At 34.5% G+C, this 18,519-nt stretch overlaps 1 protein-coding gene across 1 annotated transcript in view; it reads left to right on the top strand.

The window, feature by feature from the left end:
• UGGT2 (UDP-glucose glycoprotein glucosyltransferase 2) overlaps positions 1 to 18,519 on the top strand; it is a 99,754-nt gene that overhangs the window by 63,977 nt on the left and 17,258 nt on the right. The window contains exons 24-31 of the mRNA XM_050913596.1: positions 1,056 to 1,183; positions 2,834 to 2,929; positions 4,575 to 4,677; positions 9,582 to 9,661; positions 11,365 to 11,554; positions 12,438 to 12,596; positions 13,785 to 13,870; positions 18,373 to 18,457. Coding sequence (XP_050769553.1) covers positions 1,056 to 1,183; positions 2,834 to 2,929; positions 4,575 to 4,677; positions 9,582 to 9,661; positions 11,365 to 11,554; positions 12,438 to 12,596; positions 13,785 to 13,870; positions 18,373 to 18,457 — 927 coding nt within the window. The remainder of the gene's footprint in view (positions 1 to 1,055; positions 1,184 to 2,833; positions 2,930 to 4,574; positions 4,678 to 9,581; positions 9,662 to 11,364; positions 11,555 to 12,437; positions 12,597 to 13,784; positions 13,871 to 18,372; positions 18,458 to 18,519) is intronic.

Here is an 18,519-nt window from a genome sequence, read left to right as displayed (position 1 = left end):
GGTTGTTACTGTTTTCCATGCCTAAGAAAGCTCAAATAATGTAATATTTTAAGTTTTAAGGAAATACTTTTCTTAAAAATACTTGGATAAATTCGATAATGTATATTCATCTATCTGAAAGTGTGTTTTCACTTTAAAAGATTACGTTTAAAAAAGACATGGGATATCCTTCATTTCCATCCTTGCTGTTTCAGCACTGAAGTTTTGCTTTTATGAGCAAATTTTTTTTTTTCTAATTATGACTTTACAAAAGTAGCATGGTATTTCATAATCACACTATGGTTTTTCTATCTCATGCATCATTAATATTAATAAAAAATTCAAAAGTGGACTTTTGTTAGATAACCTCTCATTTCTAGCAAGCAGTTGAATTACACCAAACTTACATCATGACATTCTACATCCTGGGAGCCCTGTAGGCTCTTGAAGTTGACTTGGGTCAGTTTAGCCTGGTAGACTATGAGTAGGAAATCCAAACAACATCCTAAAGCTATTTTCTGGGACTTCAAGACACCTTCTTTTCCTTCAGACACCAAAAAAACATAGTAGTTCTGTTTCTTGTCTCTGGATATCCTGCATTTCTTATCCTTTGCTCTTTTCTTCTTTTCTATCCATTCTGCTTCATCTGAGAAGCCTTGAGAAGTTAAGATTGTGTTCACAGAATTAAACAACGAAAGAGTGTGGTAGGCAGATAGTAATTTGAATTTCAGTTTAAAATAATGTGCCTAACAGAGCTTTTTCTTAAATTTAGATTTGTTATTTCTAAATAATGTACTCCTTTACATAGGTATGTAAAATGAAAAATATCATGGATATTTCCATTGCAGCTGTTATTTGTGATTGATAATTAACTGCAATTACATAACTGTAAAAACCTAATCCTGTATAGTTACTATACAGTTTAGTACTATATAGTTAATAATATTGATGTATATAGGGCTGGGGGTTGCATATTTGAATATTGTGCATTCATTTAAAATATTAGTATATTTTTGCTTACAAAAGAAACATTACTGGGACATTCTACGCTTAGTAACATTTTTTCTCTGTCTAAGGTACTGGGTCCTTTAGATGAAAATGAATTCTATGCAGAAGACTTTAATTTGTTGGAAAAAATAACTTACAGTACCTCAGCGGAGAAGATTAAATCTATTGTCAAAGAGATGGGAAACAGTAGTAAAAGGTAAAATTCTTTGGCATTTTGAAGCTTTATGTTATAGTGCCTTGTTTATTGCCTGTGACAAATGAATAATCCTTTTGCATGGGAAATATGAACAAAGGTTCAAATATAAAGTCATAGTACTCTTCATACTATATACTCATATATATACACTCTACATGCATTTAAAGTGTTTGTTGTTTGCGTGCTATATATTTGCTATCCTCTTACTTCGCATCTGAGTACTTCTACGTAGACAGGTTTAACTGTCCCTCATTTCCTTTTTAGCATTTCCCTGACAGACTTAGTATACTTACCTACTCAAACCCTTGCCCTATTTTCTAGAAGAAATGGCACATCTGCTAAATTTCTTATCACCCTTATGCTTGGCTAATTATGTTATTTAACATAGTTTTCCACTGTATATATAAACTGTATATGTTGGGTTTCAACTGCATGTGTCATTTACCCTGCTGCTGACAGCCTCTTTGGTACCTTGTTGTTACACCACGGAGCAGAAAAAAAGGCACCCTGTGTTGTTCAAGAGACATATGCACCCTTTTAACATTGGTCATATGTGGGATGAGGCTAAGGCATAAGAGATCACTGCGTGTCCAAAGAATCATATCCTCTCCAACTTGCCTCATAACATGCGTGCAGCTCTGCTAAATTACTCCAAGTACTTTATCTACTTTCACTGGGCTTACAACCAAGAGACGAGTACAGCTAACTAAACAATTCCTACTAGCTTTTGTTTACTTGAGAGTAATTATAAAGAATAATAATAAGCTTGATAAAATCCAGTGCATCTTAAAATCACAGTAATATCTGAGCGTTGATCTTTGAAGTAAGAAAGTGCATTGTCTTTGGGAGTCGTTAGAAAAGGAGCCTGTAGAGGCGTGGGCAGATGTGGTGCTCTGACACCCTGCTAGACAACATTCACACATCTGTTAATTGAAGAGGTGTAAAGATGAGTTCTAGCCAGCTTTTAATCTAAGGATCCAGTTTGTGTACAAAGAAGAGAGCAAAGTTATATTATTTTTACAGTATCTATTGACTTTCTGTGTCTGAGTATCATTTCTGTTATCTGGAAGGACTGGCACAACTGAAAGAATAACTACCAGAAAAACAAAATCAAGAGGAGGTAGAACTATCAAGGAGATAAGTAGTGAGAGGCAAAACATATTTAACCAAATATTAAGACTTAGTGACACTGAAATAGAACTACTAAGGTTTCTAAGGAAATTCCAGTAAGAAATACCAAAAAAATTAAAATATGTGCCCAAGTAAACTTGAAACTTGTTCATTTATGTCTGCTCCTAGATATTGTCACAAAGGGAAAAAATTGCAAAAAAAAGGAATAAAGAGCTATAAATGTCAGCAGATTGTACCATGCAAACTGTGAGGCTGAATGGTAATTCTGCTAATTCTGTATCACTTAATTTTAAGAAGCGTACAGCTCACAAGCTCCAAGGCAGTAGTGATTCATGGGCATTGTCATGCTAAAGGTTTTACTCAAAGCTACAAACCTTGAGGTGACAATCATTTTAAAGAGTCCAGGTTTGGGATGTGGGCTTTTTAAATATCCCTTATGCAGAGACACATACATTAAAATGTGAATATTTCACTTCTTTTCTAATGAAAAACAAATTATGTGTGCCTTATTTAATATAGTGGCAGTGATTTGATTATGAAAATAGATGCCCTACTGTCGTCTTTGCCTAAAACAGAGATGAGACAAGATGCTAAATTACTCAAAGAACAGCACAGGTAAGTTCTGTCTGTCATGATAATGCACTTACAGTACTTTCATATTAAAATTAGAATGTACTGATGACTGCATAAGGTCTTTGGAAACTTGTATAAGCATTCCAGTTTTAAAAGAAGTTGTTGATTCTATGGGTGTATGAACAACCTGTTCATCTGCCCTAGCGTAATGCATCTTCACCTCTTTCTTAATAAATTAATTAGTAATACCTAATGATTTTCCAGCCTTATCTTTTGCTGAAAAAAGAGTGATTACAATTGGTGTGAATAGAAGTGGTGATCTGGAGTTAGAAAACTTGGACTCCATACATTTACTAAAATGTTAGAAGTAGTTGCACAGATTAGAGCTAAAAGAAACCCCCACTAATTTTCATTAATGTGGAAAACCCTAGCACAACTTTTTCTGTTTGTGGATCTTGCGTACCATTGTCAAGGCTAATATGCACTTGCTTATACCTGTGTAACAGTTTGTGGCTTAGCAGTATCATTCTTGACCACAGCTAAATACACAGCTAATACAACAGGATTACATTCAAATGCAAATTAATAGGGCTCCTAGATTTAGAAAGTGAATATGCGGTAAGCATCTTCTTTTGTTGTCATTGTTAATGAATGAGACCTAAAATACCAAGATGTGCATCTGTGAATCCTGTCCTCTTTGTAAGGCGATACTAACAGTAGCTGGTTTTAATTTAAACTTAGTTGGGGCAAGCTTTCTGGAGCAGACAGGTACATTTTTTAAAAGGACATATGATAACACAAGAACCATGATCAAAATAAAAATTTTTGTAATGCTATTTCCAAATCCCTACTTGTTTTTCTTGGTAAAGGTGCTCTAGTGTGCTGTGCCGATGGGCTGGCCCTGTTGTTGAAAATACAAGGAGTGAAATCAGTAGTAGCCTGTTCTAAGTGGCTAGCACCTTTTCCAAAGTTATACTAGTAACAGTCGCTACTATGCTACTATCATATTGGAGGGAGTTTGACTCACTAACGGTACTCACATTTCTAGGTATATTTTTTGTGGAAAACAAATTCAGATAGTCTATTTTTGTGTATTTACAGCCTATGATTTTTTTTTTTAAAGTGAGGTTTACTAACATTGCCTTCCTGCAGATCCAGAGAACTTTAAGTAGGGTCTCCTTGACTTAGTCTAATTAAGTTTATCAAACTAAATTATTTTCTGGAATGCATAAAGCTAATCCATCCTATCAAGTTTCACACTTCTCAGTTGCCATTTTTCCCACTGTGTTTTTAAAATTGTGTCACTGCTGGCACTTGTCAAATCTGATGATTCTAGATATCACTGAAGGAAACTGTAGACCAGTGACAAAAAGGCCATTTTTAAAATTTTGCTGTGTGTTTTCCTTTTATTTTATTAATTTTGTTATGGGGCATGTGTTTAACCAATAACCAGTATGGAACTATGTAGATTAAAATGCTAAATTTTTAATTGCTGTTCACATTTAGCTTTCCTAGTGATATCACAGGGAGCAATAATGATTACTGCTTGAAATGAGGGAAACGTCTTCATGAGCAGTAAAATCTGACGTGCCTCTGATATTAGAAATTAGTGCCTAAAAATGTTTGTTATTTCCACAAACTCAGTTTAGAGTTTTCATGTCACTTATTTATTATTTTTTTTTAACAGTGTAGTAAAAGTCGATCCCCAACAAAATGAACCATTTTATGATGTTATTGCTATTGTGGATCCATTGACAAGAGAAGCACAGAAGATGGCTCATTTATTGATTGTAAGATGGTGGTCATTTCTTTTGATTTGCATATTTGTCGTTCAGTTTTTACTAAACTTTGTCTAATTTCCATGTAGTAGAGGGGTAAACAAAATTTAGGGTTTTTTTAAAAATATATATTTAGTTATTTAAATTCATATTAAAAAGTTGAGGATGATCTAATTCATCATTGTGAGTACTTTATTTGTAATTAAAATTCAGATGCCCCATGAACCAGTCCTCTTAAAGGTGAGTCCATAAATGCTCTTTATAGTCAATAGAAGGAAAGGAAGAGATTGTCTGCATAATATAGAGGGAGAGGATCTCCCATCTCAAAATCTTAAGAGGCATATGCTTCTTTCCATTAAACCAAATCACCTTAGTTTTCCAAGGTACCTAAATGAGGTGGTCTAAATCTGACCCGTAATATCATCATAAGAAGATTGGACTATAAACCTTTCAGCTCTTGGAAGGGTATTTCTCAGTTGATTAATGCTACCAAGTATATCTAGAAGTCTTCCATTGTGTGTAGCTATTTATCATCTAAAGAGAAACTGTCCTAAAAACATAGCTCCTAAAATGATTTTCTTTTTTCACTAGCTGCAGAATATCACTCTACCTCAGGTTCCTTTATAGTTTCCCATAAAAATGTAAATTTTGTCTTCTCTTTATGATCTGTTACAATTCTGAGGCCTGTAACTTGATTTTTGCTGCATCCTGTTTTATCTTTTTCTCTGCAGTAATTATGAAAGTTTCATAAATTCTTACATTGCTTTTTCCCTTCCCATTTTCATACCCTTTTATGCCTTTTGTATCAAGTGTTGAAGCAACCACTCACTCTTCATCCATAATAGTGAAGCAAAGTAAAACATTTAAAAAATTCATGAAAATTCTGATATTTCAAGACTTTGAAATACTAGCTTTTCTCTAGAACCAGATCTTTCATTTCACCATTCTCAGTTAAAATGAAAGCTTGATATTACCAAATGAAAATATTTTCATTTTGGAATTAACTGGAAACTCAGCCAGAAAGTCATATTATGGTAAGTTTCATCAAGGACCTTGTAGCTCAGAGCAGAAGCCGGCGTTCCTCCTAGCGCAACAGGCTCCCTAATGAGCAATATCTTCCCTAATGCATGCCTAGGCAAATGACTCCCATGGTGTACCAAGCTGTTCAGCCATCGCAGATCCTACTTGATTCATAGGAGCTATCATCTTATTCAAGCCAACCCTTAGAAGAGAACAATGAAATGCTGTTGAAACTAAACAAATCAGAAATATTTTAATGTAGATGAAACTTATTTTTTATTTTTTTATTATTTTTTAAATGAAAAATAAAATAACCTGAAAATTGAAAAAAAAAAAGATATATCTAATTATCTGGAAAGCCACCACGTCCTGGTGCAGAGACAAAACATGCATACATATACAGCAAGCCCCAAACTCAAAGTTCCTAAATGGATGCCTTTCTGATTATCTTGGTATATATAGATGACTTAAATACTTTAACCACTGGGACATATTTATATTTAAAGGATCTTTTTTTGAATAACGTAATTGCATTAGTGCCCAGTATATTGGGATGGTAACTATTCATGGTGCAAAATTTGTGTAGTAACTACCACAGCAAAGCACATGATTCTTTTCCCAGTCCATGTTGAGTATGTCCACATTATGAATTTTTTTTTTTTACCCTGGTGAAAGCATGCTATTATATTACTTTGTGTCACTTAATAGTCACTTCAAAGAAATATTTTGGATTTTTTTTTTTTAAATAAACAAGTTACTCATGTTAAATGGAATTGAAATTGAGAAGGTGTAAACAGCTATAGGTAAATTGTAATCTAAACTTTATTGCTTACTCTGAGAAAGTGGCAATTTAAGGACAGGCTTTTATCTGTCTTTAAAATACATACAGGATTCTATCATAAGAACTGCTCTATATTCTCTCCAGAGGGAGCCAGGTAGAACTTTCCATATAACCCATGTTTTCCCTTTTTCAAAAAGTTTTATTGTAGACTTCAGTATTGAATATTTCCAGACAAGGCAACAGTTACTGTCTACAGTAGATCTTTAAATACTAGCCATAACTTGACCAGGGTTGGACCACATCAGTTCTCAGCAGAATATATGGAACAGCTAATTAGTCCTAAAGTTATGAAGGTGGTCCCTAAGATGATGTGAAAAAAGTAGAAATTCCTTCTTCTAAAAATGAGGACAAAATTGAAGAGGGTTTTTTTTTTTCTCATGATTCACCAAAACCAGCTGAAAAAATACACATGGTGCCACTGAACAAACTACATGTCCCCTAGCCTAACTGCTTTACTCCATCAGTATGTAACTCTTAGGATCATCTACATTTTTTTTTCTTGTTCCAGTAACTGTCAAAGAACTCAAAAATGTGGAGAGAAAAATCAAACCTTTTCTTTTTTCCTGTCAATTATCTTTTCCCTTTTTTTCATTGTTCGTTCTGTCTTCAGAGAGAAACTCTTATTCCATCCCTAAAGTAATAGGAATCTCTGAAGGAGCTCCTTTTGATAATCTAGTCTCATTTCCTATATAACATGGGTCATAGGACTTCTTTTTATCAATTAGCATTTGAAGTAGAAATAATTTTTTAAATCTAATTCTAATTTAAATATTATCAAGCAGATGAGTACAGATCACAGCTCCTACTGAGCTTTTCCAGTGGTTAATTAACCTGACTGTTAAACTCAGACTTGGAATTGCAGATTTTTATTTAGCTCCATGCTGTAAGCATTCATCTTCTCATCATTTTGCCAGTTCTGTTGAAGATTCTATTATAAGAGTTTGTTTTCAGTGTAGATGCTTCGTATTATGGTGATGTTCACAAACAATTCCAAGTGATTGGTTGAATAATCTTGGTTTAGTGAGTTAATGCTTTGCAGATGAGTTGTGGTAACTTACAGTAAGTGTTCTGCAAAGTGACTGCACATGCAAAATAAAACTTGCTCTTAAATAATTTTCAAGCCCAGTAAACTGAAATAATTCAGCCATTTTTTACAGTATGAAATGCTCCCTGAACTAAATTTCCATGCTCTTCTTTGGATTTTCTGATTTAAAGTAAACAGACTGAACTCTTCAAATACCATGCTATAAAAGAGGCTTTCCAATCTTGTAACCATTTTCATGTGTTGACGTGAATGCCCTGGCTTTTGGTGTCCTCATAAGCCCTAACTAACAGAGCCAAATTCAGTATTCCAGAATTTGCATTGTTGGAAAACACAGAGATAATGCATTCTTGTCTTATGTGTCATTTCCTATTTAAATTCCTTTGACATGTTAATTAAGAATGGCATTATTCTTTTGGCTACCATATAATACTAAATTTCACGGTCAGGTGATGAATTGGGCTGATACCTCAGTCTTTTTCAAGATCATTTCTTTCTACACACAACAACCTATCAGTGCAGATTGCTGAAGTATCATTCTTACTAATGGGATGAGGTTTTTGTCTTGTTTGAAGATAAACTCTGGTACAGGTTTACATCATTTTGGATGCAACATCTTTATTTGAGAAATTGTTTTCTTTAATGTTGAAAATTCTGGGTATGTTTTAGTAGATGAGACCCGCTAGCACTGGTTACAAATGCTTTTTATTCTGAATGATAGATACTTGAGTCACTTCGACCTCTATTTTCATTTTGGTGGTCTTTAGCCCATGTCGTGTAATACTTTCCCTTCTTATGCTTCCAGTGCTGTTGGGTTCTTGTTTCTTGCTTCTTCACTTGTTCTCACCCTTATGCCATTCCCTAGTCTTTATTTTTTGCTCAGTAGTGTTTCAGTGATGGTATTCAGGTGACACAAAGGATGAGAATGAGAAACTAGGAGCAGAACAGGTCCGTAGGACTATGTAAAGTTGTAGCACTGTAGTAAAGAATATGTGTAGTCATGGGTTGAATTGAGGAAAGAAAAAAATGGTTATAATAAAAGAGAGATTTAAGGATGACCATTTTCTTGCTTTGTTCCCAATTTACTTGCCGTTATAGTAATTTTGGATTTTAGCCTTAGTAGTCTCAGTATTTTAACTTAGCTTTAATATCTTATTTGCTTTTCTAATAATATCCATAAAGGTAGACACAGCTGCTTTATGCTTTCAAATAAGCACTTTGGATCAGAAACCACAGAAATGAAGATAACTTGGTCAAGGTTTTTAAGAGTGCTTTAAAGAAATTAACAACTTTGTTAACTTTAAACAAAATAGATTGCTCACAAAAGTAAGAAAAAAATATTGTCCTAATCTTATGGTTCCTATATAACAGCATCCAGAAAATTAGTATTTTAGAAATGAACAGATGAAGAAACTGAGAAAGAAGTAGAAATACTTTAACTTACTGGAATGTTTTGAAGTTGATTAAATAGTTTAACCCATCATTAATTTATTGCTGACATTTAAAATTATTAAGTAATTAAGTATTAAAATAATTCTCTGAGCTTTACTATATTCAACAGTTTCCTGTATACAACTATTTTAATAAGAGTGAAAGTCATTGTTTTAAGATTGGTTATTGAATAAAAGGCATGTGTTGTACTTACAGACTTTCAAGTGCTTTAAAATCTTCTAGAAAACACAATACAAGAAAGGTGATAATATAATTTACTCAAGCATTGGAAAATGAGGATAGCTGCTCTTTTAAAAACTGCATCACTAGGGGAAAACATTAACATTTTGACTATCAAGAATATCATGTGCTAAATCATGCAGTTTTAGAAAAGGTCAAATCTTTATTTGGAATATCTGACAGCATCCCTTAATATACAGATATATTTAGAACTTCAAAATGTTTGAGATTTCTACTGAAGCTTGGGAAATGACAGGATGTCGCAAGGATAACTTTGGCTTATTTTCAAAGTTTGGTGATTGCCAAGAACCATTTTGTACAGAGATTTTTTTTTTTCTGTAGGTTCTCAAAGACATTATCAATGTGAAACTGAGGTTGTTTTTGAACTGCAGATCTAAGCTGTCAGAAGTGCCACTGAAGAGGTAAGTAGTTTATAGCTTTTCTTACAAGTATATCATCTTGCTTGGTTTGGGAAAACAGCCTTAAGAGTGTATATTCCCTTAAAAAATAAACAGTGGTTTGTGTTTCTGGATTCTTTTGTTGCATTAGTGATTTTCTTTGAAAGTAAGTTGAATGTTACCTAAGCAGTTTGCGCTTGTCCAGAGAAAAATTCTAATTCTAAGGTGTCAAGCATGGGATCACCGGGAAGTGATGTAGTCCATCAAATGCACCTCTCATAAACAGTCCTTAGAGAAATCAGTGCATAGTCGTTCATGCCTGTGAAAACTTGCAGAGGGAGATTGTCTGCCTAACTTGGTCACTTCTTAGAGCCCACTGTCTGTGTAATGCATTTTACAGATTAAGTACACAACTTAAAAATGAAATTCACCTGAGTGAATGTACAGTCTGCATTTGAGATCTCATTATAATTCATTAAGAATATTATACCCTGAAAGTACCTGCCTTATATTGAAGTTTCTTTTAACTGTCTGTAAAGACCAGGGTTCACTAATTCAGTTATAGATGTTTACACTGAAGTGAATTTCCCAGAGAGGATTCCTTTCCCTCTAAGAGAAATGTTTAACTACTGCCATCCCTTTGGCAGATATTTTACCTATAATCTTCTTATGAGAGAGGCTGGTGGTAGTGCCTGCCATTTAGCCAGCAGACTAGAGAATTAATCACTTGCCCACAAAAAGAAGTCCTTAGTTTCTATTTGTTTTCAGAGGAATTGAACTCACACCTCTTATACTGCAAAAGAGTGTCTTAATCATCAGTCTTCTGAGTATCTTGTGTGAACATTGTCATGATCGCTTTTAAAGCTAGGCACTTAGCAGGTTTTAGTGCCTGGTTCTTTCCCTGTGCTTGGGAGAGGTGAGAGGAAGAAGTGTTCTGGCATCTGCCCTGTGGACAGGTTGTATTTTTGTTGCAGCAATGGTTTCATATGAAATGCATCCATATGCTAGCCCAAATACTTCGTGGGAAAATTGTATTCCTCCTGATGGGTACAGACTTTCTTACCTTTTTACTTTTCATAGTAATTAAATGTCCTTTTTTTTTTTCCATATGAAGCACTCATTGCTTGCTGCTTTGCATCTTCAGTGCTCTTCCTTCTCTGTTCTGATTCTTCTCATTTTGTTGAGTATCAGTAGAGGAAGGAAGAAAAATCATCATTATATTGTTGTTGCAAGGAACTTTTACCTGTGGAATAAATGGGGTAAGAGCTGGAGAGGAATAGAGAGACCTCTCGTTTCCTCTGCTCTCTGACTTTGCTGCTGCTAGTGCCAGGAGCTGTTCCCAAAGACTCTTTTCTTCCAGCAGAGATTAATCCTTCTGCTTAGTTTAGTGATACAGATTCTGAGAATTCAAGGCAGTTCACAGTCAAGATGTTTAGATGCACCTCTTGGGTATTCACCTTCCCAGCCATTTAGAATGTTAATGGGAACTATGCACTTTCACAGCTAGAAATTATCAAAAGCGAATAGATCTGTGTTCATCTACCAGCCCGTTTGAGATGCTGTAGGTATTGTCTGACAGTATTCCAAAAGAATAGGGAGCTACTGTGCCTCCAAACATCATTAATTTGGTAAACATTCACTATATTTTAAAGTTTTTTAGAAGAACTTCACGTTTGGAACTTGAGGCTTCAGTAAATGTATTTTTTTTAACACTTCTTTTTCAACAGCTTCTATCGTTTTGTTCTGGAACCAGAATTAACTTACGGGATCAACAAGCACCTTCCTTCCGAACCTGTGGCAAAATTCCTAGAATTGCCAGAGTCACCCCTTTTGACTCTAAACATGATCACTCCTGAAAGCTGGTTGGTTGAAGCAGTACAAAGTTCCTGTGATCTCGATAACATTCGTTTACAGGATGTAAGTAATAGTTTGTAAACATTATAAAAGTTATGTTGGACCTTCTACCTTAAGAGGGAAATGGAAATATTGTGAGATTTGTGTGTCTGTTTTCCAGAAATATTTTCTGTGGTAATTGATTATTTAGTCGGTATTTTACCATTTTTATTTTCATCATTTTTTCACATTCTCTCTTACTTTAAAAAAAAAAAAAAAGTCTTAAAAGAAAGCAATGAAACAAAAAATCAGAATGCAGAGTACAAGTAAAAGCAATTTATCTGCTGTGTTGAGCTTTATAATGTTTACAGAAATACTATTTTTTTGATAGAAAATAAAGCAGTTAAGGGATTATGTGTGTTAGCTTTCTATTTCTCTTTTATTTTTTTATATATTTTTAGTAGTAATAGGATTAACCTAGGTAAATCTTCAAATAAACCTGAATATATGGCTGTTTATTAATATAGATAAAAATATATTTGACTCTTTTTTAGTTCACAATTTTTTAATTATATTTTTAATCCCTCAGCTTCAAAGTCACTAGATTTGTTTCAGTCGCTAAGCTCATGCAAAATATTGAGGATGTTTGATTGACTGAAGCTGTGTATTTGGAAGGTGTATTGTGAAAATAAAGGTTGGGATTTACCTTACCAAAGCTGAGATGCCTCAGCTTCCTCAACAGTCAATGGAGAGAAGGACCCTCCAGACAGTGATTCATCCTCTTTATCTTGGATACCTATTTTAAAATTAAGTGAAGTTCCTTCTGGAAGGGCCTTTCTTTTTTTTTTTTTTTTGACAGTTGAATTTAGTTGAGGTAAATCCCACACAACATGTTTGTCATTGTAATATGTTGCTTTTCCCACATAGTTAAATGACATAATTTATTGATTAAATGTTCCTTCCACAGATAAAAGGGACGGTTATAGCAGAATATGAACTAGAATATATATTGCTTGAAGGACATTGCTTTGATGTGACAACTGGACAACCTCCTCGAGGGTTACAGTTCACTCTGGGCACAAAGAATAATCCTGTCATGGTTGATACTATCGTGATGGCCAACCTGGTAAGTATTAAGTACAGAAATAGTCATTACAATTGCACACTCTTCATGAGAATTCTGTATGAGCTTCTTGTTCTTGAAGTCCATTTCTCTGTGTTGCAAACTTAGTAACACTAAAAGTAACACGAGCATCCTGGAGTTGAGACCATCTACAAAAGGTGTGCATCTCTAATTTGCTGAGATTTCCCCCGCTCCTCTTCTGATCCAATATAGGTTTCGATATAGCCTAATTTTAGACTCTTATCTGAAGTGTCTAAACTGGGAGCCTGATTGCCTTAAGTAGATGGTAGGAGGTAGTGATATTCAGATGGAGATTCCACTGACAAATGGAAGGTATGAATCACATTATGATTAAAATAACTGTTTTTGTTACACAATGATCCAGGCAAAAGAAGGCTCCTATTTTAGATGCTTCAGTTAAGTGCTTAAAGCCTCTGTGGGACAAATCCACACCTGAGAATTCCTCTCGTCATCCAAAGTAATTATTTTTCATTTTAGCAGTCTGTAGAGCAGAAGATCTTGTGATTTCTGAAGTGAAAGATTTATTTTCTATTGGCTAAGGTAATTTGAAATGGAAGGATTTTAATGAATAAGATCTGTTACCTATCTGCTATTCTCTGTTCTCTGTAAATACTGTATCACAAGGAATAAAATGCTTAATAGACTGTGAATCTTTGATTTTTACACAAGTACTGAATACGGTCTCAACAGTAGCTGATGTTCAACATGATGAAACTTTTAATGATTCTTCACATTCCAAAGCTTGCTTCATCTGGCTTTCACATAGTGACAGCTGTATGCAGTGTTCCTAATTTGGGAAGGAGCTGTGTTGACTTGGAAAGTTGTTCCAGACAAAAATTTTAAGTTTCAAAGAAGGTTTTCAGTTTAGGGTCAGTTTAATAATTTATTTCTTTACTGCTCACTTACTTGCTGTTCTCGGTGGAGATTTTGTATACAACTCAAATTCAGCTAGAAACAAATGGAGCACTGAAAGACATTAATATGGACATACAGGAGAGGTGATAGTTGGTTGCATCGCTGCCATATTACTTTCAGGGCTAGTATGAGAGTAGGTAACGGTTACTAACCATGGCTGCAGTACCAAATGTTGGACAACTGATTTTTGTGTATGTACATGGTTGATTCTGAAATGCTGACAGAACAAGTGCCTGTCTTTCCTTTTTTTCACAGGGGTATTTTCAGCTGAAAGCAAATCCAGGTGCTTGGACGTTGAGATTGCGTAAAGGAAGATCCGAAGAGATTTATCAGGTTTTTTCGTAAGTATTAATCCATCTTTTGGAAACATAAATTAATCTGAAAGTGCAACATATTTTGAAAAGATCTGACAGTACTGAAGGAAAATGAGCAAAAATAACATGAAAAAAATAGAACAAGAAACAAATGATGATTTAAAGTTTATAAGAGATACCTTATTTCCTGATAGTGTAAGTTGTTGTTTGATTGCTCCATGTGTTCTTGAAGGCATTTGGATATGTTAATGCATAAGAAGCCTAAGCTGCTCAGCTAGACTTGATGCTAGAAAAGTCTCTTACTATACAGCTACCCAGCTACCAGACACTTGCCCTGTCAGTTCCACATATGGTTAGCATTATCATGCAACTGCTTGCACCAAATTCTGTAGAAATGTCACTCATGGTTTTGTTGATTAATACTTTGGCATTCCCAACATACTTAACATGTAATTCCAAGAATATGTCCGCTGGAGCATTGCTAGCTCTCCAGCGGCATCTTGATCAGCTTGAGGAAGTGCCATGAATTTCCCTCTCATAATTTTTTTCAGCCCTGAGGGTGCCTCTGAATGCAGTGTTAGTGATGGGTGCCATCATTTTTTAACAGGAGCATTATATTCATTTCAGTTCTAGGCTTTTTTCTTCAATTAATTCTGAGTGTTTCTTGGTCGTCTAAGTCATCTCAGAATCACTGTGGTTACACCTTCACTTTAGGATATAGAAGCACCCTTCAATTCTGTACCCTGGCTGCATGTTGACTGCACCACATTTCCCTCTCTTGGGAGAAACCCCTGTACATGGAAAGAAGTCACGTTGTACTCCAGTAACTGCCACTTAGTTGCCACCTATATGGCTTATAAATCTGTAATTTCCATGGTCAATTTTCATATGAGGAACATATGCTAGCCATTATTCCAACTATTACTTGGAAGAATCATTTTTTCTCATGTTTTATGTAACAGCATAGATCTGTAGCATATGAGAGCTTCCTCTTGAAGCTTTGGATCTGATCCCTTCTAGAGGAACAGTATTGTTTTATTTTACTTCAGCTTCAGTTCTTCCTTCTCCCCACCTCCCCCGCCCCGGTGTATTTCTTATAAAATATTTATTATTACTTGGAGTTCAGGAACACATAGTTCCATATGACGTTTAGTCATCAGCTGCTATTAAAAAATGAAAAAACTGATGAACATCTTTGCTGTTTTGAATATTTAGTTAATGCAACAATTTCAGTGTTACAGGAAGAAATGTTAATGGGATATTAGGTTCATTCTATTTGTTTGCAATTTTCAATTTTTTTTTCCAGAAACCACTCACAATCTTTTGAAAAAGCAGAACACAGTCTTTATCCTAAGAAGTTCACTTAATCTCCACCAACTGTAGCTATATCATTTGTCTAATTTAACATTCAGTTCCTAAGATATATAAAGTGATTTATGAAAGATATCATGGTTAAAAAAAATAACATATAGCTATAGTTGAATTAAAAAATGAAACAAAATGAAACAAAACCACTCTACGTTCTAGGCTGGATCAAAGGAAACTTAAATCATCTGCCGTTTTTTAAGATTACTGATTTTCCCTAAGAAGTAATACAAATGAACTTAATTGAGCTCAGCTAAGTTACATAAAATTAATACTTGCTGAGGAATCTAAACAATAGCGTTTATTTAATTTAATTATTACAAGCCGTAGGCTTAGAGTACAACAGCTAAAGTATGTTTGGGAGGCTGTACCAGGATCTTTGATATTACTTTTACTGATATCAGTATTAATAGTATCAAATTGCTATCAGAACTCAAGCAACTATTTGACAGGATAGAATTTTGCCAAGAGGTATTGCAGTATATTCTCCATCCTCATATACTAGTCATATCCTCTCCTGTTGAACTGTGAGATGACCTGTTTTCTTTGAGGCACAAGCCTGTACATCATAATAGGAGTTTTAGCAGAAATATAGGATTTTGAAGTTACAGCATGTTCTACACCTCAATGCTTATTTGCTTCTCTCATAGTAGCATCTAATACACATGCAAGTAATTTATTTTTACTTTATGTAAATACATAGCTTTTGAAATAAGCTTCTTTTTTTTCCCCGAACACTGCTTCTAACAAGGATCATTATTTTGAAGCAGTCATACTTGTAAATCAATTTGTTATTAATACATTACTATGAATATTAAAGATGAAAATTGGTATACTCAGCCATAGTCTGAGCACTGCTTGTTATTGGAACTTTGATTCTGTGATGTTGGTAGGAAAACAGGTAGGTATTGCAAGATAAGACTGCAGAAAATAGTTTATATCTCAAGTTATATATATATAAGCTCCAGCTGAATATTTCATTTTTTAAAAAGGCAGGTAGATATAATTTATTATATTTTGATGGTATGCAGACTGCTTAACTGAAAGTTGTATCTTTTATAATTTGGGCAAGGAGTTTTTTGTTTGTTTCTTTGTTTTGAGATTTTAAAGGGTCTCCATTTGTTGAACTTGAATGCTTTTGTTCTCCATATGGAAAAATATATTATATTGATATTTATTTGTATTTATATTAAAAGTATGTAGGTGTTTTAAAACATTTTAAAGCTGTGACATAAATAGTCTGCTGGACATGTTTAGTTTTGTACAACAATTGTATCACAATAAAGTAGTTATTGTTAAGTATTTAATAGTGCTGTCCGTATGCAAGACATTTTGCTTGGATTTAAAAACGAAGTTCTGCCTACTTTCCGTGAGTTTACAAACTAAGTTACACTAACAGCGTTCAGTACCTTTTGGATAAAACACAAAATCCGTATTGGTTTTGTTAAGGGAGTTTATAAATCATGATCCCAGTTCTTCCAAACCCCAGGTCACATTGAGAACCTTACTCACATGATTGCTCATTTGAAATGTGCATCTGTTACATGAATAAAATTACGTGTCAAATATCATATGGATAGAGATGGAGAAAGAAGGAGAGGTCCTGTATAAGATTCAGCACACCGATTTAAAATTAGAGAACAGTATGATGGACTCAGTTTTCTTTCAGAGAGATACCTACCTAAAAACAAGTGAATATCCTAGTCTGTAAGTAGGCATTGTGCACGTAGTTGGGTCACTAGGAATTGAAATGAAGTACTCTGTCAGGAAAAGAGGTTACTGTAGCGTAATAGTAGGAAGTATACAAAGATGTGAACGGAGAACTAGATAAATGGGATCTTGAGACCAGCGTTAAGTGTACAAGGTAACTAATGGTGACTATCACTATTTTCAGTACGTTGTTCATACTGAGACAGAAATTCATCACACTGAGTGCTGTGCAGAGTAAAACAATTGGCGCTCAGTAAAGGTGGAGCTGACAGTGAGGGATCCATGGAAGAGATTTAGGGAGACAAAGTGATGTTACTAAATTTACAGCCAAACCAAACACTTCGAGAATATTGTAAAGACTTTGGAAAATCATCTTCATCAGCAGAGCTGCAGAGCTAGCTACAGAATTTATAACATAGAGAGTTTCAGGTAACTGAGTGAATAACAGAGAAAATTTTGATTCTGTAAAAACTGAGGGCAAAAATGGGAGCGCTGTGCCAGCTGCTGCCATTTCTGCTATCAGCAGTTTGTGTTTGGCTCTAGTTTTACTATTTTAGAGCTTTTTAATGACACACTTTATTTAAAATGGAGATCTGTGCCCTTTTATGTTGAGTACTGTACGTCCCTGTGATAAAAAGACGGGGAGGGGAATCAAGCCTAAGGAGTAGCAGATTGCTTTCTTAAACCTATTTTTTGTATGCGTAGCCTTAGCAAGAGGAAACCACATAATGCTGTTAAAAGGCAGAAAGGATTGAAGGAAAAATATATGGGCTATTGAGGGATTAAAACTATAAAATTTGAGAATTAGGTTATTACACTGTATCACAGAGTGACAGCAACATTTTTCATACTTGTTACTCAGTGGACTGCAGTACAGTTTTGAGATGCCTGAATGGCTTTAAACTGATGTTCAGCAGGGCAGATGTTCATGTGGTGCCTTGCACAGCCTTGTCTTTAGGGGTACAGTTACCAAAGCCAGCCAGTTGAAAGCCAATCTTTACTATCTCAGCACTGTGATGAAGCTTTCCCTAGACTTTTTAAAGCAGATTTAAGTGCATTAAGCAGATTAAGAAGTGTATTTAATGCCGTCACACAGCAATTTCTAAGATGTTTTCCATAACTGAAAAATAAAATGTAGTTTAATATTTGAATGTAATATATGCCTGTATAATACATAATAGCGTATTCAGCTCTAGGTTGCTGCATTTTTTTCATTGGTTGATAAATTTCCTGTGAAAATCCAAATTAAAAAGTGAGGGCTACCACTGTGGACAATGTCTAGTGATGAATAAAACTCAGAAAGGTTCTGAAGTTAAGATATAATTAGATGCAAGTGAAGAAATTTTGTTTCTATAAATATCAGCAATCCTACACCTTATACTTTAATTAAACACAAGTAATAATGCATGTTTTAATGAGGCAGTACATTTGCATGGTTTTTTTTCTCCTCACAGCCATGAAGGAACAGATTCTGTAGCTGACCTGACAGATGTTATCGTGGTGTTAAACAACTTCAGAAGCAAAATTATCAAAGTCCAAGTATGTAAAGAGATTCCTTTTTTGTCTACAGTATTTCCTTATATGAAATATGACTAATGCTT

This window comes from Gymnogyps californianus, chromosome 1, assembly GCF_018139145.2.
Source record: "Gymnogyps californianus isolate 813 chromosome 1, ASM1813914v2, whole genome shotgun sequence".
NCBI classification, from domain to species: Eukaryota; Metazoa; Chordata; class Aves; order Accipitriformes; family Cathartidae; genus Gymnogyps; species Gymnogyps californianus.
Note: the sequence above shows the minus strand (reverse complement) of the source record. Positions and strands in the feature narration are given on the sequence as shown.